The 21,651-nt window shown below is 40.6% G+C and overlaps 1 protein-coding gene across 1 annotated transcript in view; it reads left to right on the top strand.

Moving 5' to 3' along the window:
• Positions 1-620: 620 nt before the first annotated feature.
• MAOB (monoamine oxidase B) overlaps positions 621-21,651 on the top strand; it is a 121,919-nt gene continuing 100,888 nt past the window's right edge. Inside the window, 1 exon segment of the mRNA NM_001131423.1 lies at positions 621-787. Coding sequence (NP_001124895.1) covers positions 742-787 — 46 coding nt within the window. The 5' untranslated portion in view covers positions 621-741.

The raw sequence follows: 21,651 nt of genomic DNA, 5'->3' as shown, positions 1-21,651 counted from the left end.
CACGTAGGGGGAGTGGGGAAAGAAGTGGGTATTTGGAAGGAGGGTGAGGCGGGCTGGGAAGGCCAAGAAATGCTAGTGCTGTGTGGTGAATCGAAGTGGGTCTTGGAATCTTCCTAGCTTTTCTTTTCTTTTTTTCTTTCTGCTTTTTATCTTATGTTGTTACTCACCATGTTTTGTTTTCCTCATCTGCAAAATGGATTGTTGTAAGCTTGAACAAGAATCATGCATAAAGTGCTGAGCACAGTGCCTGGTACCTTGAAATCACTCAATGGAAGTTTCTTATTATTTGCCCTACACCCAAGGAGTAATTGGGGCCCTGAAGGAAGACACCCCAATTTGCCATCCTCCCAGCAGCCAAGATTGATAGTGCACTAGGGAGGCTGATGGGAAAATACCGTGCAGAAGGCTGAGGAGTGGGGATTCTGGGGCGGGACTCTCTGAGGTCCTAGGTGACCTCTCCGCCCAGGCACCCGCCCTCCCCGGGCCTGGGCTGCAGAGCTGCGGGCGGGGGCGGTGGCCCCGCGCTGCACCCGGCCTGCCTGCGCGTAGGCGGGCGGGCGGGGCTGCGCGTCCGGGATCCCGGGGCGGGTAATATAGCGGCTCGCCGAGGCGCTGGTGCGCGGGGGCAGCGCGCAGCAGGCCAGCGGGCAGGCGGGCGGGCTGGCTGGCAGGCAGGACTGGGATCGAGGCCCAGAAAACGGAGCAGCGGGCACCAGGGAGGCCTGGAACGGGGCGAGCGCCATGAGCAACAAATGCGACGTGGTCGTGGTGGGGGGCGGCATCTCAGGTTAGTCGCGGCTGTGCGCCCTCCTTCCTCTTCATGCGCTGGGACAGGTGGCTGCCTGGGGGAGACGCGGGGGGGCGGCCGTGGGGCAGGGGCTGACCCTGGAGTCCCCAGACTGTCCACGCACGGGCAGGACTCTAGTGGGTCCGGAGCGCCGTGCACTGAACCCTCCTTTGGGGGCAATTTTGGGTGCGTTCCCGGACACAGAGGCCAGAGGCTGGAAGCCTGTTGCAGCTCTGGGGCCAGACTTTGAACTTCTCCCCCAGAAGCCTGCTAGGCCTTCGCTTGCTGGAATTTTCGAAGCCAGGGAAAAGGGGTGGGGAGGTGGCACAAAGGTCAGTCATTTGCTCCAACTTGACCTGGACACTCCGCACCCTCGCTTGGAGCAAGCATGCACCACATCGTATTGTTGTCCTGGCATCAGGAAAACGACCTTGAACAGAAGAGGTTGGAGCCTGGCCAATCGATTGCCAAAGACTTTCCAGGCCCTCCTGATTCTTTGAGGTTCTGTGATTGTCACGGATCTAACTTGAGGCTGCAGTGTCTTTTTGGCAAACGCCTGTTTTCCTCCTATGCTTCTCGCACCCCCACTCCACCCCACCCGACTCCTAGCGCAGGGTGGCCAAGCTGCAGCTTTGCTCTCTGGCCTAGCCCATATTTGGCAAGGATGGGGACCGACACTACCTCCTCAGCCACAGGGGGCTGTGTACATACCAAGGGCACCGAAAAATAGAAGCCAGAAGAAGGGAAGGGGGTAGTGGGGGAACTTACCCTCTGTGGAGGATCAGGCAGATCCTATGGGGTAGGGTCAATGGGAATCAATGATGCTCTCAGCGCAGCCTGTTTATGGCCCCCTGGGCATGCTTTGGCCCACCTCCTAACGCTGCCTAGTACTTGAGCAGTAATTAGGACACCTCCAGACCCGTGGATGCATTGTCTAAGACTTGCCTTAAGGAGTTCTCAAGTGGCCTTTGGGAAGTAGGGGTTGGCCTTGCTCCCTGCCAGGAGGGCAGGGCAGAGTTGTTCTGACTCTCCTGTGGCTGGAGAAAAAACCAAGGCATCGGATGTTTGGTGCTGACCATGGTCCCGTCCTCCTGCCTCTGCTCCAGCCTTTCTCCCCTTTGGGTGGGATCTCAGGCTACCACGTCTGTCTAGCAGGCTCTGGTGAGCTTGCCCATGCCAGGCCCTGTGCCTGGTGTTGCAGGTACATAGATGCGTAATCACAACATGCTGAGGTTGGCCAAGGTTGTGTATAAATTCAGTTTTCTTTCAGTATTTTTGACATCTTCTCTCCTAGAGGAACTTGGACTTAAAAGCATACCTACTTAGGTGTTTTAGAAAATATTACTAAGTGCCTCTTGATGCTGCCTTGCATAGCACCCCATCTTACGGAAGCTGAAGTTTCTCTTTTCAGGCCCCCAAAGTCATTTTCTCACTAAAGTATGCCCAATGGGTTCAGATTTTTCTATTTTCCCTTCATGATTTGTCCCTTTCTGATTCATACTCCACACCTTCAGGTTCAATCACATTACTCATGTTAGACTCATCTGGAAAAGGTAGATGAGAGTTTAACTATTTTTGCAAGCAGTGGTGAAACCTCTGCATTCATCCTCCCAAACTCTGATCAAAACAAGGTACTGATGAGTAGATCTGACTTTTCTCAAGAACATTCCACGGAATAGGCATTGTTCTACGAACCAAGAAAGCAGCCTTCCAAGGCCCAGTCTTACTCAATTGCTTCATCTGCTACATGGGGATAACACCAGTTAGTCACTGCTGGATTACAGGGCAAGTGAAACAATGTGAGTAAAACAGCTTTGCAGAGTCTGAAATATGGCACAAGCCCCTCAAGAGTTTTACCCATTTATTCAGACAATAGGAATTGAGGGAGGCTGTGTAGGGGATTAAAAAATGGATCATGTTGTTCTTGCCCCGGAAGACTTGTCAATTCAAGAAGGGTGATGGGATACTCAGACAATACAAGGTAGAAGGTGGCGCGTGCCATGGGAGGGGTCCATTCATTGATTCATTATTCATTCATTCAGTGAACATTTACTTCCTGTTCCACATTTTGTCCCAAAAGGAATAAAAGATGATTTATACAGGGCCATTGCTCCTGGGGTCCTCACAAGCTGATGTGGAAGACAGTCAAGAATAATTACTACTCTTTGGTGTATGATAGGTGCATTAATAGTGCATATAAAAAGTTCTAGGGAAGGTGATTGGAGAGAACATCAAACTCTGTCTGAGAAAATCTGAGAAGAACTCACAGAGTTGGTGACATCTGAACTATGTCTTAAGGAATGAATATGAATTCACCAGGGGACTAGATGAAGAAAGCATTTTTAAACTAAAGAGCAGCTTGTATAAAACCACAAATATGTGAAAGAACATGGTAACTTGTAGGATAACTTAAGAACTTCATTGTGGAGAGTTGCCAGAGGGGTCTGGTGGGAGAGAAAGCCAGAAAAGTCAGTTGGGATGAATTATGGGGAGCCTTGTATATCAGAAAGGTTTAGCTCTTTCTGTGATCAATGAATAGCACTGATGATTTTTTATTCGCAGAGTGCCATGCATCAAATGGCGTGTGTCACATCTGATGGTGATATTAGCAAAAAGAGGGATGTGAAGAAGAGGGAGAGAAGGTTTTGGGAACAGATAGGACGTCTAGAGTTGGAGGTTCTGGGAGGACACCCAGGGAGAGAAATCTAGCAGTTGGAATGAAATTGGGGTTACAAATGTGTACAATAGAGGTTTTGGTAGATGAAATGGCCAAAATCAAGAGTGTAGTGTGTAGAATTTTCGAATTAGTAGGTGACCAACACAATGATTTATGTTTAAAAGTCTCTGGATTTGACTCTGCATTCTAAACTTTGTTAATTATTAAACTTGGGACATTCTGGCAATTCCCTGATAATTTTTAAAGCTGTCAGCAAATTTTAATCACTCCCTTTGGGATAAACCGAGACGTACTGGGAGGATAGCTGGTTAATACGTAGCTTTCTTTTTTGATGTTTTAAAAGTTCCAAGATAGTTGTAGACTAACTTTTTAGAAATGTGTATGGTGTACAAATGAGTATTCACTGAAATCTCTTTTACCCAAGGGGCAGATCATCTCCAGAGACTTGGCAGAGCAATGACATCTCCCACATGGAACTGGACGGCAGCACGTTGCATCTGTCCCACGTCTCTCAGTTTTAGTGTTTGGGTGGGTGGAACCATGGAAACTATCTTTTGTAATTCTGGAATAGCTCTTGTTCAATCCCCAAAATAAAAACTAAAAAAGGCAACTTGAAGCAGAAACAAGAAAGTTTTGGCCAGGCTTAGGAGAGGAGATTTGGTCATTTGAGGGTGGCAGGCACTTGTTTGAGATCCCTGGAAGTGTTGGAACCAGACTTCCAAATTGTAACCAACACCTGGCAGGTGATCTTTGTGGCAGGGAGAGCAAGCCTGGCTGCAGGCTAGTGGTACTGGTGTTGGCAGGGAATGTCAGAGATGGCTCACAAGGGGTCATGAGTTGAGGTGCGTGGTGGGCAGGTGTGGCCCATGTGTTAATGGCAAAGCCTCTTTCTCACCTTTGGTGAAGAAAAATGGAGAACTTCCCTGGGCTCCTGTAACCCACTTGAATGTCCTAAAAAATAATAATTATATAGATGTGCCTGAAAATTTGTATATCCTAGTCAAGGAAAGAATACACAGAGGTAATACAGCAATATTAAAAGAACATAGGATTTAACTTGGAAGGTTGAGACGGGAGGATTGCTTGAGCCCAGGAGTTCGAGACCAGCCCTGGCAACATAATGAGACATGGTCTCTGCACACACACACACACACACACACACACACACACACACACACACACACACACACACACACACACACACACAAAAAGGCTGGGTATAGAGGAGTGCACCTGTAGTCCCAGCTACTCTGGAGGCTGAAGTGGGAGGATCACTTGAGTCCAGGAGTTCGAGGCTGCAGTGAGCTATGATCATGCCATTATACTCCAGCGTGGGCCACAGACAAAGACTGCCTATAAAAAAAGACCAGGACGGGGAGAATAGGCTTAGTGTCAAACACACTAGTTATGAATCTCATTTCCTATGCTTACCTATGTGGAACCTTAAATGGTACATAACCTCCCTGTATTTCAGCTGCTTCGTCTTTAAAATGAGACTCATAATGCCTTCCTGGCCGGCTTGTTTCAAGGATTGGAAAGAATGCACATGTAGGACCATAAACAGTGATCACTTAGGCTTTGGCTTATAGGTGCCTTACTCTACCTTTTTGGAAATATATCCTTGTTTGTCTTGTAGAGTTTTTCAATCTAAGGGAGCAAAAACAGGCATTTCTATGTAATCACTTCTTTTCACCAACGAATAATTTTTTTGGGTGTGCAGCATAGATAAGGTGGCAACAGGACGCCATGTATACATGTGGGCATCAGGAGAGACTTGCCTGGCTTCAGCCTCATCCTGGTTCAGCCCATTCCTTTATCCCCCCGCAAGGGGCCTGAGGAACTCAGGCTCATTTTGGGCTCTGAGACCCACTGGGTTCTGCGTCGGGAGAAATTCTGGAAGTCTTAGATCTGTACTTCAGCCTCATCTCAACCTGGCTATTATTCCAATTCTGATCTGGTCTTCATTTCAGCCACTTTATTCCTGTCTTAACTACAATAGAAGATAAATGCATTAATAACAAATGATATTATTTAATAATATTATTTAATAATAAATGATAAAACGGTAGCATATCAAGCATTGTCTACATGCTGTGCAAGGTTTTAGGAGCTTGATTAGAATGACAAAAGCTCCGTGAAGGTTAAGAATGACAAAGCCTTGTTCTTTCTGCTTGATTCTAACACCCCTGGGACACAGTGATGGGGCCGGTTGGTGGGCTGTGTGAGTAGAGCCAGTTGCCACTAGAGTCACAATTTCTAGGCCCCCATGTGTCCTCAGAAGTCACCAGGGCAGGCTTAAGGCTTGGCTTGGCCATTGACAATGGTCACAATTTCCTTCTCCTCTGACTGGGTATTGAGGTCTAGGCTCCCTGCCATACATACAGGGGCAGTGGTGGAGCATAGGGGTTAAGAGCATGGTGTCTACCCTGGTTCCACCACTAACTAGCTGTGCCACCTTAGGCAAAATAGTTACTTAACCTTCCCATGCCTTACTTTTCTCATTTGGAAATGGGTATAATAATGGTATCTATTTCATAAAGTGGCTGAGAGGATTAAAGGAGAAAATACATGTAGAGTGCTTGGAATGTGGCTTGGCATTTGGCAGGCACACAATAGATATTGATGATTATTGTTCATCAGGCTGACAAAATGTCCCCTAGCAACTAGTGGTCTGAAGTGCCAGTGTACCAGCTTCCTCACTGTCAAACTTTGGGTTGAGGAAGTGGTTTGTGGCTGTGCACGTAAATGCACTGACACACACTCACACACACACGCGTGCATGCACACTCGGGGAACATTAGCCTGTAACAGGGATTCTGCTTCCAAGCCCTGTTTTCTTGGCTTGTATGTGATTTACTGACACAGATGATGTGAGAAAGTCAGCAGCTTAATTTAAACAAAAGGTTTTAACTCTAATTATTTTAATATGTATTTTAAGAGATAAATATGTCAGAAACTATAAATGAAAACATTCCTATACGAAGAGGAAGGAAGATAACACAGCTATTAAACACAAGGGCATTGGAGGCCTGGGACTTGGGTTCAAATCCCATCTGTTCCCCTAAATGTGGAGCTTGGGCAATAGGGGTGGCAGTAGTAACGGGTTAGTTTTTTTGTGGAGTTCAATTACGGATGATTTTCATTTTTTTTCCATTTTCTGTAATTTACAGATTTTCACAACAAATATGTATTACTTCTGCAACTCATGTTTCCAGAAACACCATACTCTTCCCTCTCCAAAAAAATTCCTCAAAGTATAAATCACCATGATGGAATGTGACTGCATCTTTCATTTATATCAGTGGCTTTTCTTCTTAAAAATATTTGAGGGAATTTTTGTTATTAATAAGTGTGGTTATTGGCCAGGTGTGGTGGCTCACACCTGTAATCCCAGCACTTTGGGAGGCCAAGGTGGGTGGATCGCTTGAGGTCAGGAGTTCAAGACCAGCCTGAACAACATGGGGAAACCCTGTCTCTACCAAAAACACAAAAATTAGCCAGGCGTGGTGGCGCATGCCTCCAGTCCCAAGCTACTTGGGAGGCTGAGGCAGAAGAATCACTTGAACACGGGAGGCAGAGGTTACAGTGAGCCGAGATTGTGCCACTGCACTCCAGCCTGGGAGACAGAGTAAGACTCTGTCTCAATAAATAAATAAATAATAAATAAATAAATGTGGTTATTAATTCTTCAATTTATCCTTCTGCAAAAGATGCCCTGCTAGATATCAAAAGCTCTTTCAAAGAGCTTGTCTCTTCAATTTGTCTTGGTACTTCTTCAGCCAAGTTTCTTCAATTTTTCTTGGTACTTGAAAAGTGGGTGAGTGTTCCTGGGCTAACTCCTAGAATTCTCAATAAATGTTAACTTTGTTATTTGTACAAGTCACTGGGCAGTACTCAATTGAGGGCACCCTGGAATCATGCAAGATCGAATACCCTTGTAGGGTGCAAAAGTGAGCCAAATTGAGGGGCCACGTTCAGGTGTAACATGTGTCTGAAGAACGAGTGTTTTCAGACCCAGAAGAGAATGCTTTGGAAATTTGCTCAGGTTAAATGTGTACCATTGTGCTCTTACAAGAATCTCATTCGCTGGGCTTAACTTACTAGTAATGTGTCTGCATAAAAGTTGTTATTTCCCCTAAAAGGAGGCCATAATGGTATAAAATTCCTTCCTGATTTTGAATATTCAAGGAACAAGCTTAGAAGACCAAGCTAAAAAATACTTTGGTTTAATAGAATCATTGGTGACTGAAGATGGAAGCATCTTTAGAGTTTTACCTACTAGTTGAGATCGCCTGGTTTTGCATCCAAGAAAAAGCACATTTAGAGAGTGCAAAGGGCTGGCTCCAGACCTCACAGCCCCTTCTTTTGAATAAAATTACTGTCCTGGAGGATGAGCCCTCAGCCTTAGGAGAAAATGCAAACAGAAGGACATCCTGATCAAATGGTGCTGGGTGAGAGGTTAGAATCACTAATACTTTGAATGCACTATTTCTACTTTCTGTTTTCATGCTCACAAAATGGATCCATCTTCGGCCTCCTCCATTAACTCAGTAAATAAAGATACAGAAAGCCAAGTCCCTGTTAGCAATGTTTCCTAAGTCAGCATACATTTATTTACTGAAGGAAGGTATAGAAAAAGAGTAAGACTGAGTTCCCAGCCTCAGGAAACTTAAAATGCAGATGGAGACACAACACTAGCACATACATGCAATAAGGAACAATTAAAATAATGTATAATCGAATTCTGAACTGTGGGACCCAAGGACTAAGTTATAAGAATCATTAAAGACCCCAGGAGTTGGAGAAGGTCTCATTAAGGGAGTAGAATTTAACAGGTTCTAAAGAACAGTCCAGGTTTGGGAGAGTAGAGAAGAGAGAGGCTTTAAAGATGGGAAGAATCATTTAAATCATAGGGCCAGAGACTTCAGTTAGCAGGTGATCTTTATATTTACAGGACAGTAGAAAGTCCAGCTTGTCTAGAATAAAAGGAAGGGGAGACATGGGAAGGAAAGTTACTAGGAGGTGGGCAGGATCCAAAAATGAGCGATTGAAAAACAAAGTGAAAAGTTAGGTTTTCCTGCGGTAAGAAATACGGAGCCATTGACAGTTTATACTATAAAGATAGGGTGGATGGTCGTGTGCCTGATAACCAGGGAAGCCAAAACATGGATAGAAATTCAGGAAAAGATTGAGAGGTGATCAGCTGATTATAATGTATTGGGTTATTCTGAATGCCCAAGGAAGGTTTCAAGAGAAATGGGGATAGAAAGAAGGGAAGAATGAGTAGAAGGAGGTCTCCAAAGATGCACTTGGCTTTCTTCACTGTCTTGCTGGCAGCCTATCCAGAAAAGAAGTATCACAAACAATAATTAGTTGTATTTTAATGAAGTTGTAGGCACTCCATAAAACATTTACCACTGTTACTATTGCCGCCTATATTTTATTTTTGCGAACTTCCCTCCAAAGTTTTATCATTGGGATTGAAGGACTTGACTGTATTTACATTTTTTCTTCTTTAAAAAACTAAAAACAGAGATTTTCTTCCCAAGGGCTGTGACCCAGTTTACTAAATGATAAAACGTGTATCTCTGGTAATCTCAAACACAAAATGAATAGTTCATCTTATTTGTTATATAAAAACTGTCGGCCGGGTGCAGTGGCTCACACCTGTAATCACAGCACTTTGGGAGGCCGAGGTGGGCGGATCGTGAGGTCAGGAGATCGAGATCATCCTGGCCAACATGAAAAAATCCCGTCTCTACTAAAAATACAAAAATTAGCCAGGCGTGGTGGTGGGCGCCTGTAATCCCAGCTACTCGGGAGGCTGACGCGGGAGAATCGCTTGAACCAGGGAGGCAGAGGTTGCAGTGAGCTGAGATGGCACCACTGCACTCCAGCCTGGCAACAGAGAGACTCCGTCTCAAAAACAAACAAACAAACAAAAATGTCATTTAAACCTTTTGTTTTGTGAGAGAGGGGCACCGTCAGAAAACATCTTCAGGTAGGTCTGACCTTTCAAATGTTAGTCATCTTACCATAGTCTCCGTTTAATGGCATCTTAAATGTCATATACTATGTAATTTCCACTTCATATCTGAAATTTGAGCTCTTGATCTTATGTTAGGCATCTCTTAGCTAGGCCATTTTTAATTCTATTCTCCTCTTCAATAACATTTATCAGAATTACACAATGATGAAGATGTCCTACTAGATCCTTAGTTTTATTTGCTCTCCTTCTAGCCTAAATAATCGTCTCTTTTGCTTAACCTCTCCAACGTTTTTAATGATTCTTTTAATTGAATTTGGAATCCTTACTTCATATTTTGAAGTTGGGCTACTTTTTATTCCTGTGATCCCAGTTGTGTGTGTGTATTAAATTGAGTATTGATAATTATGTCTTTAGTTATATCTCACTTCTTTGGGTTATTGTCTAGTTTTCTACATTAAAGAAACAAGCTCATTGGAAGAGCTTTTGTTATCCAGCAAAGCATCTTTTTTCAGAAGGATAAAGTCAAGAATTAATAACCAAATTAGTTAATAACCAAAATTACTTCAAACATTTGGTAAGAAGAAAGGCCACTGATAGAAGTGAAAGATGCAATCACATTCCATCTTGATGATCTACAGTTTGAGGACATTTTTTAGAGTGGTGTGAGTATCTTTTTTAATAGCATGAATGCAGAAATAATACATATTTATTGTGAAAATCTGTAAATTATAGAAAATGGCAAAAAGAAAATGAAAATCATCCATAATTGAACTCCATAAAATATTTACCACTGTTACTATTGCCACCTATATTTTCTTTATGCAAACTTTATGTTGTATTTACTGTACTTATTTGTATCTCTTTTAAAAATAAATACCAACATATTATGAATGTTTACCTATGTCTTAAATGTTTTTTTCATGATTTTATAACATTAGTTCATATGATTGTATCACAACTTGTTGAATCAATCTCCTATTGCCGAACATTTGTGTTTTTTTCAAACTTTCTGCTATTTTCAACAAAGCTGTTATGAACCTAAATTGTTGTTCATAATTCTGATTGTTTCTTTAGGAAATTTCCAGAGATAAATGTTAGAAATCCTTTTAAGGCATTTAATAATTATAGCAAAATTGTCGCCCCAAGAAAGTTTTACCAATTTACCTTATGATGGAATTGTAATAATGGACTTCTTAGCCATTTCAATAGGAAACCAACATTTCCTCCCCACCCAACCATTCCCCAGACAAGTACAGAGATAATCAAGATTCTTCACCAGTTTGTAGTTGTAATTTAATGAAGTTGTAGGCACTAGAAATTAAAAATGTCTTCAGTTTTGTAACATTTTAGTGGTGGCAAGTAAATTTTGCTCTTTGTAACATGCAGGAAAGCTGTTTTTTGCAATTACTACCTTATGCCTACCATTATCTACTGGGAACATACACTTTTATAGTACTTTTAAATTTACTGGGTACCATCTAGCCTGTGCTTCCAGAAGTTTGCCATCATTAATTAGATAACTGTTGTGTTTCCGTGCAGAAAAGAAAAGAAAAGAAAATAGCCCTGTAACAAACCATTTTCTATGATTAATTATTTTTACCCATCTAGATAAAACATGAGTATAGCCTTTGTTCACAGCCTATTGTAACAGCTGATCAAACAGCTGTTTCATGTTTTACATTTTAATTTCCTCTGTATTTTGCATTCAAATCCTGTGATAGAGTTTAGTTTATTTAGGAGACCCATAAGATATAGTTGACTGTTTCAGAATAGCCCTTTTATGCTGTGCCTGTTAGTCGAAATCAAACAGCCCTTGTTAAGCACCGATGATAAATACACATAAAGGCGTGCACTAAAAGAGTTGTCCTCGTTTCATCAAATGTATTTCCCTATGTCATTGTTTCTGCAGGGGAGAAAAAGAAATTTGTTCATTCGTTGATTCATTCAGTCATTCAATAAACCCTTATCGAGTGCCCTATTTACCAAACATTGGGCTAGGTGTGGGAATACACAGATGGGTAATACATGTGCCCATCTTTCAGGGGTACACCAAGAGGAAGGAGGCAGACATGTACAGGTGAATGTTCTGAGGGGTAGTGGGTGCTGAGAAAGACATGCTTATCTGTATCAGATGAGACAAAGAAGAGAAGGATAGCAGCTTCACCTCAAGGGCCTCAGAGGCCTTGAAGGGCAATGGAATTTACTGGAGAGATAACCAGCAAATTCAAATGTTCTTCCTTGAAATATAGCTTGAAGTAGTTGGAACTTAAATCTATATTCTAACGTACATAGAGTGTTGAAATTTCACTTTCACTCTTTGTATAGTGGATGTTACAGTAGGCTGTCCCACTACCTTCAGGACCTGCTGAGAGTGTTAGCTGCTGCTGGCTCACAGCCAAGTCCCTCTCTGAAAGTCGCCCTTTACTGAAGGGAGCTGACTCACCCAGGCCTTCGTACCCTCTTGCTTCAATCCAGGACAACTCTGAAGGGCCGCATTAGCCTGAGAGCTCACTGTAGGACTGATTGATTTCTCTGTTGTGATTGCATCTCTCAGTTCAACTCCTTCCTTTGCCCAATCCTGCTTCCTTTCTTTATACGTGTTGAATCCTGATAAAGCTTCTATATGCAAACCCATCTCAGAGGCTGCTTACCAGGGGACCCTAAGCTAGACAGAGGATGACTGAACAGCATTTTTGCTCAGCATGTCACAAGATGTTCTAATCATGAAGCTTCAGACAGTTGGAGGGAGAAGCAATTAAAGGGCATGACCTTTCCCATGTTATTTTCTTTTCTTTTTCTTTTTCTTTCTCTTTTTTTTTTTTTTTTTGTTTTTTGAGATGGAGTCTCACTCAGTTGCCCAGGTTGGAGTGCAGTGGCGAGATCTTGGCTCACTGCAAGCTCCGCCTCCTGGGTTCACGCCATTCTCCTGCCTCAGCCTCCCAAGTAGCTGGGACTACAGGCGCCCACCACCATGCCTGGCTAATTTTTTGTATTTTTAGTAGAGACGGGGTTTCACCATGTTAGCCAGGATGGTCTCGATCTCCTGACCTCGTGATCTACCCGCCTCAGCCTCCCAAAGAGCTGGGATTACAGGCGTGAGCCACTGCCCATGTTCTTTAATGGCCTCCACCAAGGATGCAAGAGGCCGGTAGGGCCTGGGGATGGTGCTTAGCCTCATCAGTTCTGGATAATCACTCTTTGGTGCCCTGAGAGCCCCCAAAGTAAGGGTGAAAGGTAGAGGTTGATCACTATGCTGGCCCAAACACTCTCTGGGGAATCCCATTCTCTTACCACTCTATGTGCTGATTCAGAGGTGAAATTTAGAGCGTCCGATCTGGAAGTGCTCGAAATATGGATTCCTTCTTTTACTGGAGGAATCCGTGGCAGTACAGCCAAGAGAGAAATTATGAAACAGCCCTAATCTGTGAAGACTGGATACAGAAGGTTGGACGCTGTCCATCTATTCCAAGCCACCATTTTGGATTCAGCTCAGATTCTGGCTTCTTGGAAAAATAGTGCTGTTGGCACATACCTCTGTTCTTTCCCTTATCCTGTGACCATTTTATGCAGCTTCCTGTAGGATTTCTCACAGGATGTTGAAAATGCTGAAAGTGATTATAAAAAAAGTGGACAATGGAGTTCTTGATGGATAAGGGAGAAAGGGAAGTTGTGAGGGAGCAAGCTGGTTCATAGATTCAAATGGAGATGTTAATAGATTGGAGGTCTTTGTGTCACTAAAGAACGTTTATATTAGAGCAATTTGAGCAGGTGAACTAGAAAGATAGGAAATCATGACTGTGAGGGGGTGTTCTGTAGGGTTTTGACGATCAACCTTTTGATATGTGCTACTTGGAAATAACCATTGTTTAAATGAGTTGCAACATTTTGAATCAGCATGTCCAGAGATTTAATTTTCTATGTGATTCAAAAAATGATGTAAGAGTCAGAAAAATGATTTTGTTTCATTTTATTTTATATTTACTAAGCTGCTATTGGTTTTACAACAGGGCAGAAGAGACAACTATCCATTTAATCTAAGTTTAGAGATTGACAGAAAAGTCCCTCTGTTTTATTGAGAAAGGCAGGAATCATACACTTTGGGGTCCTAAAGATTCTAAGCAGGTCTCTGTTAAAATTGCATGCAGATCACTGGGAAAGCTAACCCCTCAACTGCTGATTTGCTATGTGAGTGATGTACAGCAGGCTGGGGAGGAGAACGAAAGCAAGGTGCTCAAACTACAGCAATGCAAAGCAGTTGGGAGACATAGGCAGGCTTTATCTCCCAGCTCATTTTCTTGAAGATGATTAGAAAAGCATAGAAAAAAGTCAGAGGGTGTACAAAATTTAGCGTTATTTAAAGTCCAGTGGGAACAGCACTTTGTTCTATTCCAAAACAAATTATAATAGAGAGAGAGATCTTGTCCTTCCCATACCCCATCAAACTACGCTTTATGTAGCTAGACCATTAGTGTTATGATACCATTAGCACTTTGAGAATTCTGTTCTCTGACTGAAAAAGAAAAAGCACATTGTTTACGGAAGGGTCTGTAAAAGGAAATTGCGGGCTAGTTTTCAACCCTGTGATTCACCCTCATATATTTACTATCTACCCGAAATCTTTGCTGGCAACATGCCATTCTATCCCCGTCTGTCTGCTACGAGGCTGTCATTTAGAAAACATTAACTGAATGCCTCCTGTGTGCTAAGTGCTAGGAATGAATAATCAGGTTCCAGTTCAACACATTCACATGCACACACACGCAAGAATTGATGTGAAATTACATTTTCTGTGCTTATTTATTTTTTGGTGCACGCACAAAAACGTACTTTTTAAATGAAAGAAGCCTCTCGGTGCCATGAAAGAGCTTTACCTTTGGACAAAGTTAGAATGGATGCTAAGATCACTTTGGCTTTGCTTTCCAAGTCTCTGTCCTCTGCTAGCTTTTTTAGTTGTATTCATGGGTGGTATGATATTCCTGGCCTTATAAGGGGTATAAGTAGAATATCATACGTGCCTTTTATGTTATCAGAAATTGGGCTGCACACAGGAACGGTCAGTGTCTGAAAGGAAATCACATGGTCCTAGTTGATAAAAAGCAGAACATCCAAAATATACCACCCGTGTCCTGCTTCTCTCCCCTTGTTCCTTTCTCTCTGATTTCATAGAGAATGTGTCCAAGGGGGAAATGAGTTTTCTGTAGATAAATCAGTCGGCCAGTCCACAGTATTGAGCTTCCAGTGGACAGGTCTGAGAAATGGGGAAAAATACAAAGAGGTTGAGATGACAGTAAGTAGGAAAGGTAAAAGCATTTTGCATGTAGAAGAAAAATCATTTGGGGTGTGCACTTGCTTTATTTCTGGGTTATAGTTTGTGATCAGAAAACTAGCAGAAGCTGATGCAAATAAGAAAGCATTTCTTTTCTCCTATTGTGTTCTTTTAAAAATATATTTTGCCAAACAGATATTTTATAAAATCTGGCTTCCTTCCCCATAGATAAATTCCTTTGAAAGGTGTCTGTAGGTTTAAAGGTTGCTTCAGAATACATTTAAAATTAATCTTTAAAATTAAAGGCATTAGTGAATTTTAAAATTCCATTGAATATATGTTTACGTGTAAAGATGTTTGAATACTTTTTCTTAGGAAAAAAAGGGATTTTAAAAAAGAAATATTAGCACTTAGAATTTAAACCAGCTTTTAAATGATACATCCTATATATAAATTTTAGCATCATTTTTCAATATTTTTAAAATGCAATGAAGACCTCAATGACAGGTGAAAATGATATCTGCAAGTGATTTTTTAAATGGGAGCTTATTCAATTTTGTAATTATAGCTGTATGTGAAGAACAAACAAAATACATGTGCAAAATATAATAACAGCAATATCTGCTTGGTATTTCTAAAGGACTTTGGTTACATATAATTCTTGTACGCATGATAAGAAAAGGAATGTTAATTTTTTCCTCAACAAATACAGCCTTCCTATAAGGTGGTCTGTACAGTATATTGGTTTGTATAATTCATACATTAAGTGAAAGGAAAGAAAGAGATGAGAAGTGGAAACACTTATCTCATACTGTTGTCTAGTTGAATATTGTTTTTTCCATCTTTGACATTTGAGTTTTGTAGTACAGTGCAGTATGGGGTTTTTAAAGCTTATGAACTGTTATTTAACTAATACTGTTTTCTAAAATACTTTCCATGATCTAAGAAAAGAATTTCTAGTTTCTTGGGCTATGTATTAACTGGGCATTCTAAAACGTCACTTCTCATCACTCCCATGATAGCACAATTTCCTGCTTCCCTCCTAAATCATTAGTGCTCCACCAGTCTCCTTCACCAGCTCCCTTCCTTTGCCTGCTCCTACTTCTTTGGCAACTAATGTTTCCGGTTTCAGGAAGTGGAACCATATTCTGGCCAGGTTTCAAGCCAAGAGTCTTGACATTTGTAGCAGACATTGCAGGGATCCCAGAAAATCTCCTTGGCACTTATTTTCATACGCATGAACTTAAGGCCTCTGTCTGATGCAAGTTTTTGCCCACAGGCTTTCTCTAGCCACTGGAGCTCCTCTTGGCTCAAATCCAGGCAGGTGAGCAGTGGGGGTGGGGCTAATGCCCCCCAAAAAGCAGCCATCAGTCTATGACTAACATGATTTGATCGATAAGTAACCCATCTTTCTCATCTCTTAGGATAGCTAAAGTGTGTTCCACACTGTCTCCCAGATTTCCCCACAGTTACCCACAGTGGTAACCACTTAACTGTCTCCACGCCCCTTCTGGATCTGGTGTTCCTCACGTGGACCACTGTAGTTCCCAGAGACTGCTCATTTGTGTCCCATCATTCGGTCTAGCCCTTCCCTAGTCCATTCTGTTTTTCTATTATGGTAAAATATACCTAACGTACAATTTACCGTATTAACTGTTTTAGGTGTACAGTTTAGTGGCATTAAGTACATTCACATTGTTGTACAACTATCACCACCATCCATCTCCAGAACCGTTGCATCTTCTCAAACAGAAACTCTGTACGCATTAAGCAATAACTCCCCATTCCCTTCTTCCCCAGCCCTTGGCAACCATCATTCTACTTTCTGTCTCTATTGCATTTGACTGCTCTCAGTTCTTATATGAGTGGAATCATACAGAATGTGTCCTTTTGTGTCCGGCTTATTTCACTTAGCATAATATCCTCAAGGTTCATCCTTCTAGTTCATTCTTACAATAAAGGAAGTACAACTCGTGAATGGGGAAAAACAGATTGGATATTTTTTAGTCACAAAACATATTTATTGTCAGAAGTGAAGCAAACAAAGTTGTTCAAAGACAAAGCTAAATATTTGTCGACCTTCACCTCATTCCTGCCCTCCTGAGGTGACCTGTGTTAACAGCCTGGTGTATTTCCTTTCACACGTTTCTCCTGGAAGGGCAGTTTTTCTAAAATATATATCTCATGAGGTTTACTCTTCTGCTTCAGATCTTTCCATGGCCCTCCATTACCCCCAGGATAAAGTCTGAAATGATGGTTATGGCCCAGAAACACTGCAGACCTCAACTCGGCCTACTTCGGGTGCCTTGTTTCCCGTGACTCTTCCTAGGGCTCTGTAGCTACACTGATCCACTTTGAAGTTCTTGAATAATCTGCAACCTCTGGCCTTTGTACCTGCTTCTGTCACGTGTAGGCTTCCTAGTTCTCCTCCCTCCCACCCCTGACCTAGGTAACTTTTGATCATTCTTCCAAATACATTTTAAAATTCACTTTTAGAGGTCCTTCCTCTTGTCTGACAGACCTGTGTGAACTACCTTAGTGCCTGCAGCCAGGAAAAAAAAAAAAGAAAAGCTTTTGGGCAAAGAGTCAGTCACCGTAGTTCAAGTAAACAATGGTTGTTCGTAGAAGTGAATGAGGAGGGAATATGGGTATAACATCAACAATACCTGCTACAACATTTTTCATGAAAACCTCTGAATCACTTGAAAAAGTAATGATAATAATCAATCTTATTGAGTTCTAAAATTTTATCTTCATAAGATTTTTAAATAATAGCTTTGTTGAGATATTATTCACATACAATTCACCCATTTCAAATGTACAATTCAGTGGATTTTCATAGAATCACAGGGTCTTATGATCATCACCCCAATGTAATTTTTGAACATCTTTGTCCCCCTAAAACAAAACTCTACATCCTTTAGCAGTCATTCCTCATTCCCCATCACCACCATCAGTCCCTCAGCTCCTTAAAACCATTAATCTACTTTCTGTCTCTAGATATTTGCCAGTTATGAACATTTTATACAAATGGAATCAAACGCTGTGTGACCTTCTGTGTCTGGCTTCTTTCATTTAGCATCATGTCTTCAAGGTTCATCCATGTTGTAGCATGTATCAATATTTCATTCCTTTTTAAGGCCAAATAATATTCTATAATATGGGTATGCCATAATTTGTTTATCTTTTAATTAGTTGATGGACATTTGGGTTGTTTCCACTTTTTGGTTGTTATGAATAGCACTGCTATGAACATTCTTGTACAAGTTTTGTGTGGAGATATTTTTATTTCTCTTCGGTATATACCCGGGAGCGAAGCTGCTAGATCATGTGGTAACTCTTTGTTTAACCTTTTGAGGATCACCCTCTTAAGATTTTAAAGTACGATCTGCAGTGATTTACTGAATGTCACATAGTGCAGGTGCACCTGCAAAGTCATCATTTGGTGCTGCCTCCTGGATAGAGGGTAGAGATGCCTGGATTACTGGGTTGCCTGTGTCTCTCATATGCTTTTCTGAGATGGTTGGTGCTGGGAGAGATCCTTTGGGAAAAACTCTTAGCCTGTTCAGCTTCTTTAGGTAAGATGCTGTCCTGAGGCTGACCCAGTTCTGGCTAGTTCTGACCCAGTTCCAAACGTTAAGTAGAGCATCCATGTACCATGCCAAACCATACCATTCCCATCCTTTAAAAGCTGACTCTGGGCCATCTTGAGTGTTGAAATCAAACCTAAACCTCCTCTATGTAGTTAATCCCAAAGCCCAAATAAGATATCATATTGACAGGAATAAATCCACTCATCAAAGTTTATCCATTTATTGTTTGAGGTGATTGTTTGCTGGATTGTAGGTATTCCTGGAAAATAATGTGAAACAAGGTAAGCTTCCAGAAATGAAAGGTAAACTAAATGGAAATTAAGACACATTCATAAATGGCACAAGACCATTGAAGCGAAAACACTTATCACTAAGAAAATGATTATCCTAAACAATTATCCTAAACAGTAAGCATTTGGTAAGTAATATCATATATATGTGTACAGATGATGTACGTATATATTGTATATATATTTATATGTTTATAAAATAAACAAAATGCTTCACATGAAAACTCCAACTAAAGAAAATACGTATATATTTAATGTATGCATATATGAAATGTGTTTACTTACATGAATATATTTATATATACATATATTTTGACATTATGTTTAACATGTAGTAAGTATTTTCCTTAGCCTAGAGTTACAGATAGTGATGCCAAGTTCAGTTCCTTAATTGATGAACAATAATTATGTTGTATTCATCAGTTTAAAAAGCATAATATAAACAATGTTATTAAATTCCAAGATTTACACTGTAATCTAATAGAGATGTATTGGTGGTGTTAAAACAGCAATTAAAAGAAATAGCTCCCTAGCCTTGAAAAAATAATATGCATCTTTCTCTCCCTCTCCCAATCTGATCATTAGCTTGTAATTGAAGTAAATTTCATAAAATACCAAGTAGTTGACCTTTGGGATGGCATTTTTATCAATTTACTTGTATCCATTATTTTTCTGAAATAGAGAAGGTTAGTAGCAATATCAAGGAAGGCAGACTGTGATTTATAGAGAAGTTTGCAATTATGTGACTAAGTGCTTAATTTAGGGATCTCAAAAGTATAAATTTATAAAGAAAGTTGATCAGTTGTAAAGATAATTCAGGAAATAGTCCAGTAAATGAAATTGCCTATGTGGTATCATGACTAAATAGGGATTTTTCGACTACTTCTGGGTGAATTATTTTTATAAGTTCATTTTAAAGACCTACCATTTAAAGACAACCACTCTTAACTTAGGGTATATATTTTTTCCAGCCTCTTAAAAATATATTCGTTTATTTTGGCTATGTGTGTGTGCACACATGTACCACACATTTATGTTTGCAGTCATAGTATAGACACGATTTTGTATCTTTTCACCTGATTTTCTAACATAAGCATTTTCCATATTATTACAGTCTTTATGAACATAATATAAGTAACATCAAATAAGGCATACCAAAACTTACTTAACTAATACCATACTATTGGACGTTATGTATTATGTGTGTGTGTTGTTATTATAAATGACAGTGCACTAAAGATGTTCAGAAATAATTACTTTTTCCCATATTTGGTATTATTTCCTTAGGATTGACTCATAAGGTAATAATTCCTGATTTTAAAATATGGACAGTTTAATGTTTTTGACAGATGCTGCCAAATTGTTTTTCTCAAGTACTTTACCAATTACTCTTCCAGCCAGCTTTGTTTTATCACACTGTTGGGATCACTTAATAGCATCCTTTGCTTTATCAATCTTTTTCAAATTGAGAGTGAATGTGGTATTCTAACTTGGGAGGTGAAAAATGGTTATTTTTCATTTTTAATTGCTGGCAAAGTCAAATATTTTTCTTGTGTCTCTTATTCAATTATATTTTCTGGGGAGGTTATTTTTATTTCATTTTTTTGACTTGTGGTTAGAATATGGGATGGAATCCATTGTTCTTTCTGAATGAACCAGTATTTGTTTATGTTTATGTTTCTGAACTGGGTAGGTAACTCATAAAAGAAATGTTTTAGCCAAGCTGTTGAGTTGTGTTCTCTGCCTTTAAGAGCCTTTATGTCCTTCCGGTGCATGTATTCAGTGAGTGTCCCAACTACTTCCAGTGTACAGATTTCACACCCAGGTGTATGGCCAATAGCCACAGGGTGAGTCCTGATACTGCAATTAAAGTGGCCTAATCCAATAAGTAGACTTCCTTGAACATATTTTCTGTGTGGTATTAGTGTATGTAAAATTTGTGATGTGATTCTACTACTTTCACAAACCTTTAGTGAAACTCAGTGGATTCAAAACTCGCTTTTCTTAAGATGACTCCCAAATCTCTATATTTTCAGCTGAGTTAACAAATGTGAAAATAAATAAATGTTTATTGGCTTTGAATTTGGGTCAGTTGAGAGAGACAAGGAATTGGGGAAGCATGAGATAGCAGATGGACATAGTAAGACATAGCACTAAGAATATACGTGGAGAACTCCACAAAAATACAATACAGGGTAAAGGAAATAAAGATTCATAGAATCAAACACAAATCCAGAGGGACAAAGAAGCACAGAAGAACATAACATCATTGCGTAATTTTCTGGGTTTAGAATGTTGTCACTAAAGACATATAAAATGTTGTAATTTTGCAACTGTGGGTGTAAGGGGTGACATGGCCATTTTGAGTTGGCAAAGGATTTACTTCTTCGTTCAGGAGGAATTTGTAAAGGAGCACAGGTTTCTCAGGTCTGGATTATACCTCCCTTCAACATGATGGAATTGGCCATTCCTGTTACAGGAGGCTTTACCTTTCAACTTGGGTTGCTGACTCATTTGACAATTTTGGACTATGCCCAAAGCTTGAGAGTACAGAGAGTTTGTTCAAAGTACTTAAAAATAGACACACACACACACACACACACACACGTTTCAGCTGGAGCATAATGCTAAAATACATTTAAAATGTAAGAAATTTCTGTAAGTAGCTAGTACAGCATTGAACAGGTATCTTTCTTTTCAATAATCTAACAGTGCAGGCCTAGAATTTAAATACCCCAGAGGAATTAATAATTAACAAAGCCCTTAAAATAACTCTTTAAAATTTCAGGTGCTTACATGACATTCAGCAGGGGAAGCATTTTAGTTTTCTGACAAGTGCCCAAAATGGTGTTACTGATGAAAGGAGACTGTAGACTTTAGACATGAGGCAGATAAGTTATGGAGCTGACATTATGCTATTGATATTTGGGAGTCTGTTTTGAACCCTTGTCCAGGTGGAAAACTACCCTTCTGCACTGGTACTTTAAATTTTTTCCTTGACAAAATTTTGTATTAAATCTGTAGTTAAAGAAACATTTGGAACAGAAAA

This window comes from Pongo abelii, chromosome X, assembly GCF_028885655.2.
Source record: "Pongo abelii isolate AG06213 chromosome X, NHGRI_mPonAbe1-v2.0_pri, whole genome shotgun sequence".
NCBI lineage: Eukaryota > Metazoa > Chordata > Mammalia > Primates > Hominidae > Pongo > Pongo abelii.
The sequence above is the reverse complement of the archived record's forward strand: the minus strand, read 5'-3'. Positions and strand labels throughout refer to the sequence as shown.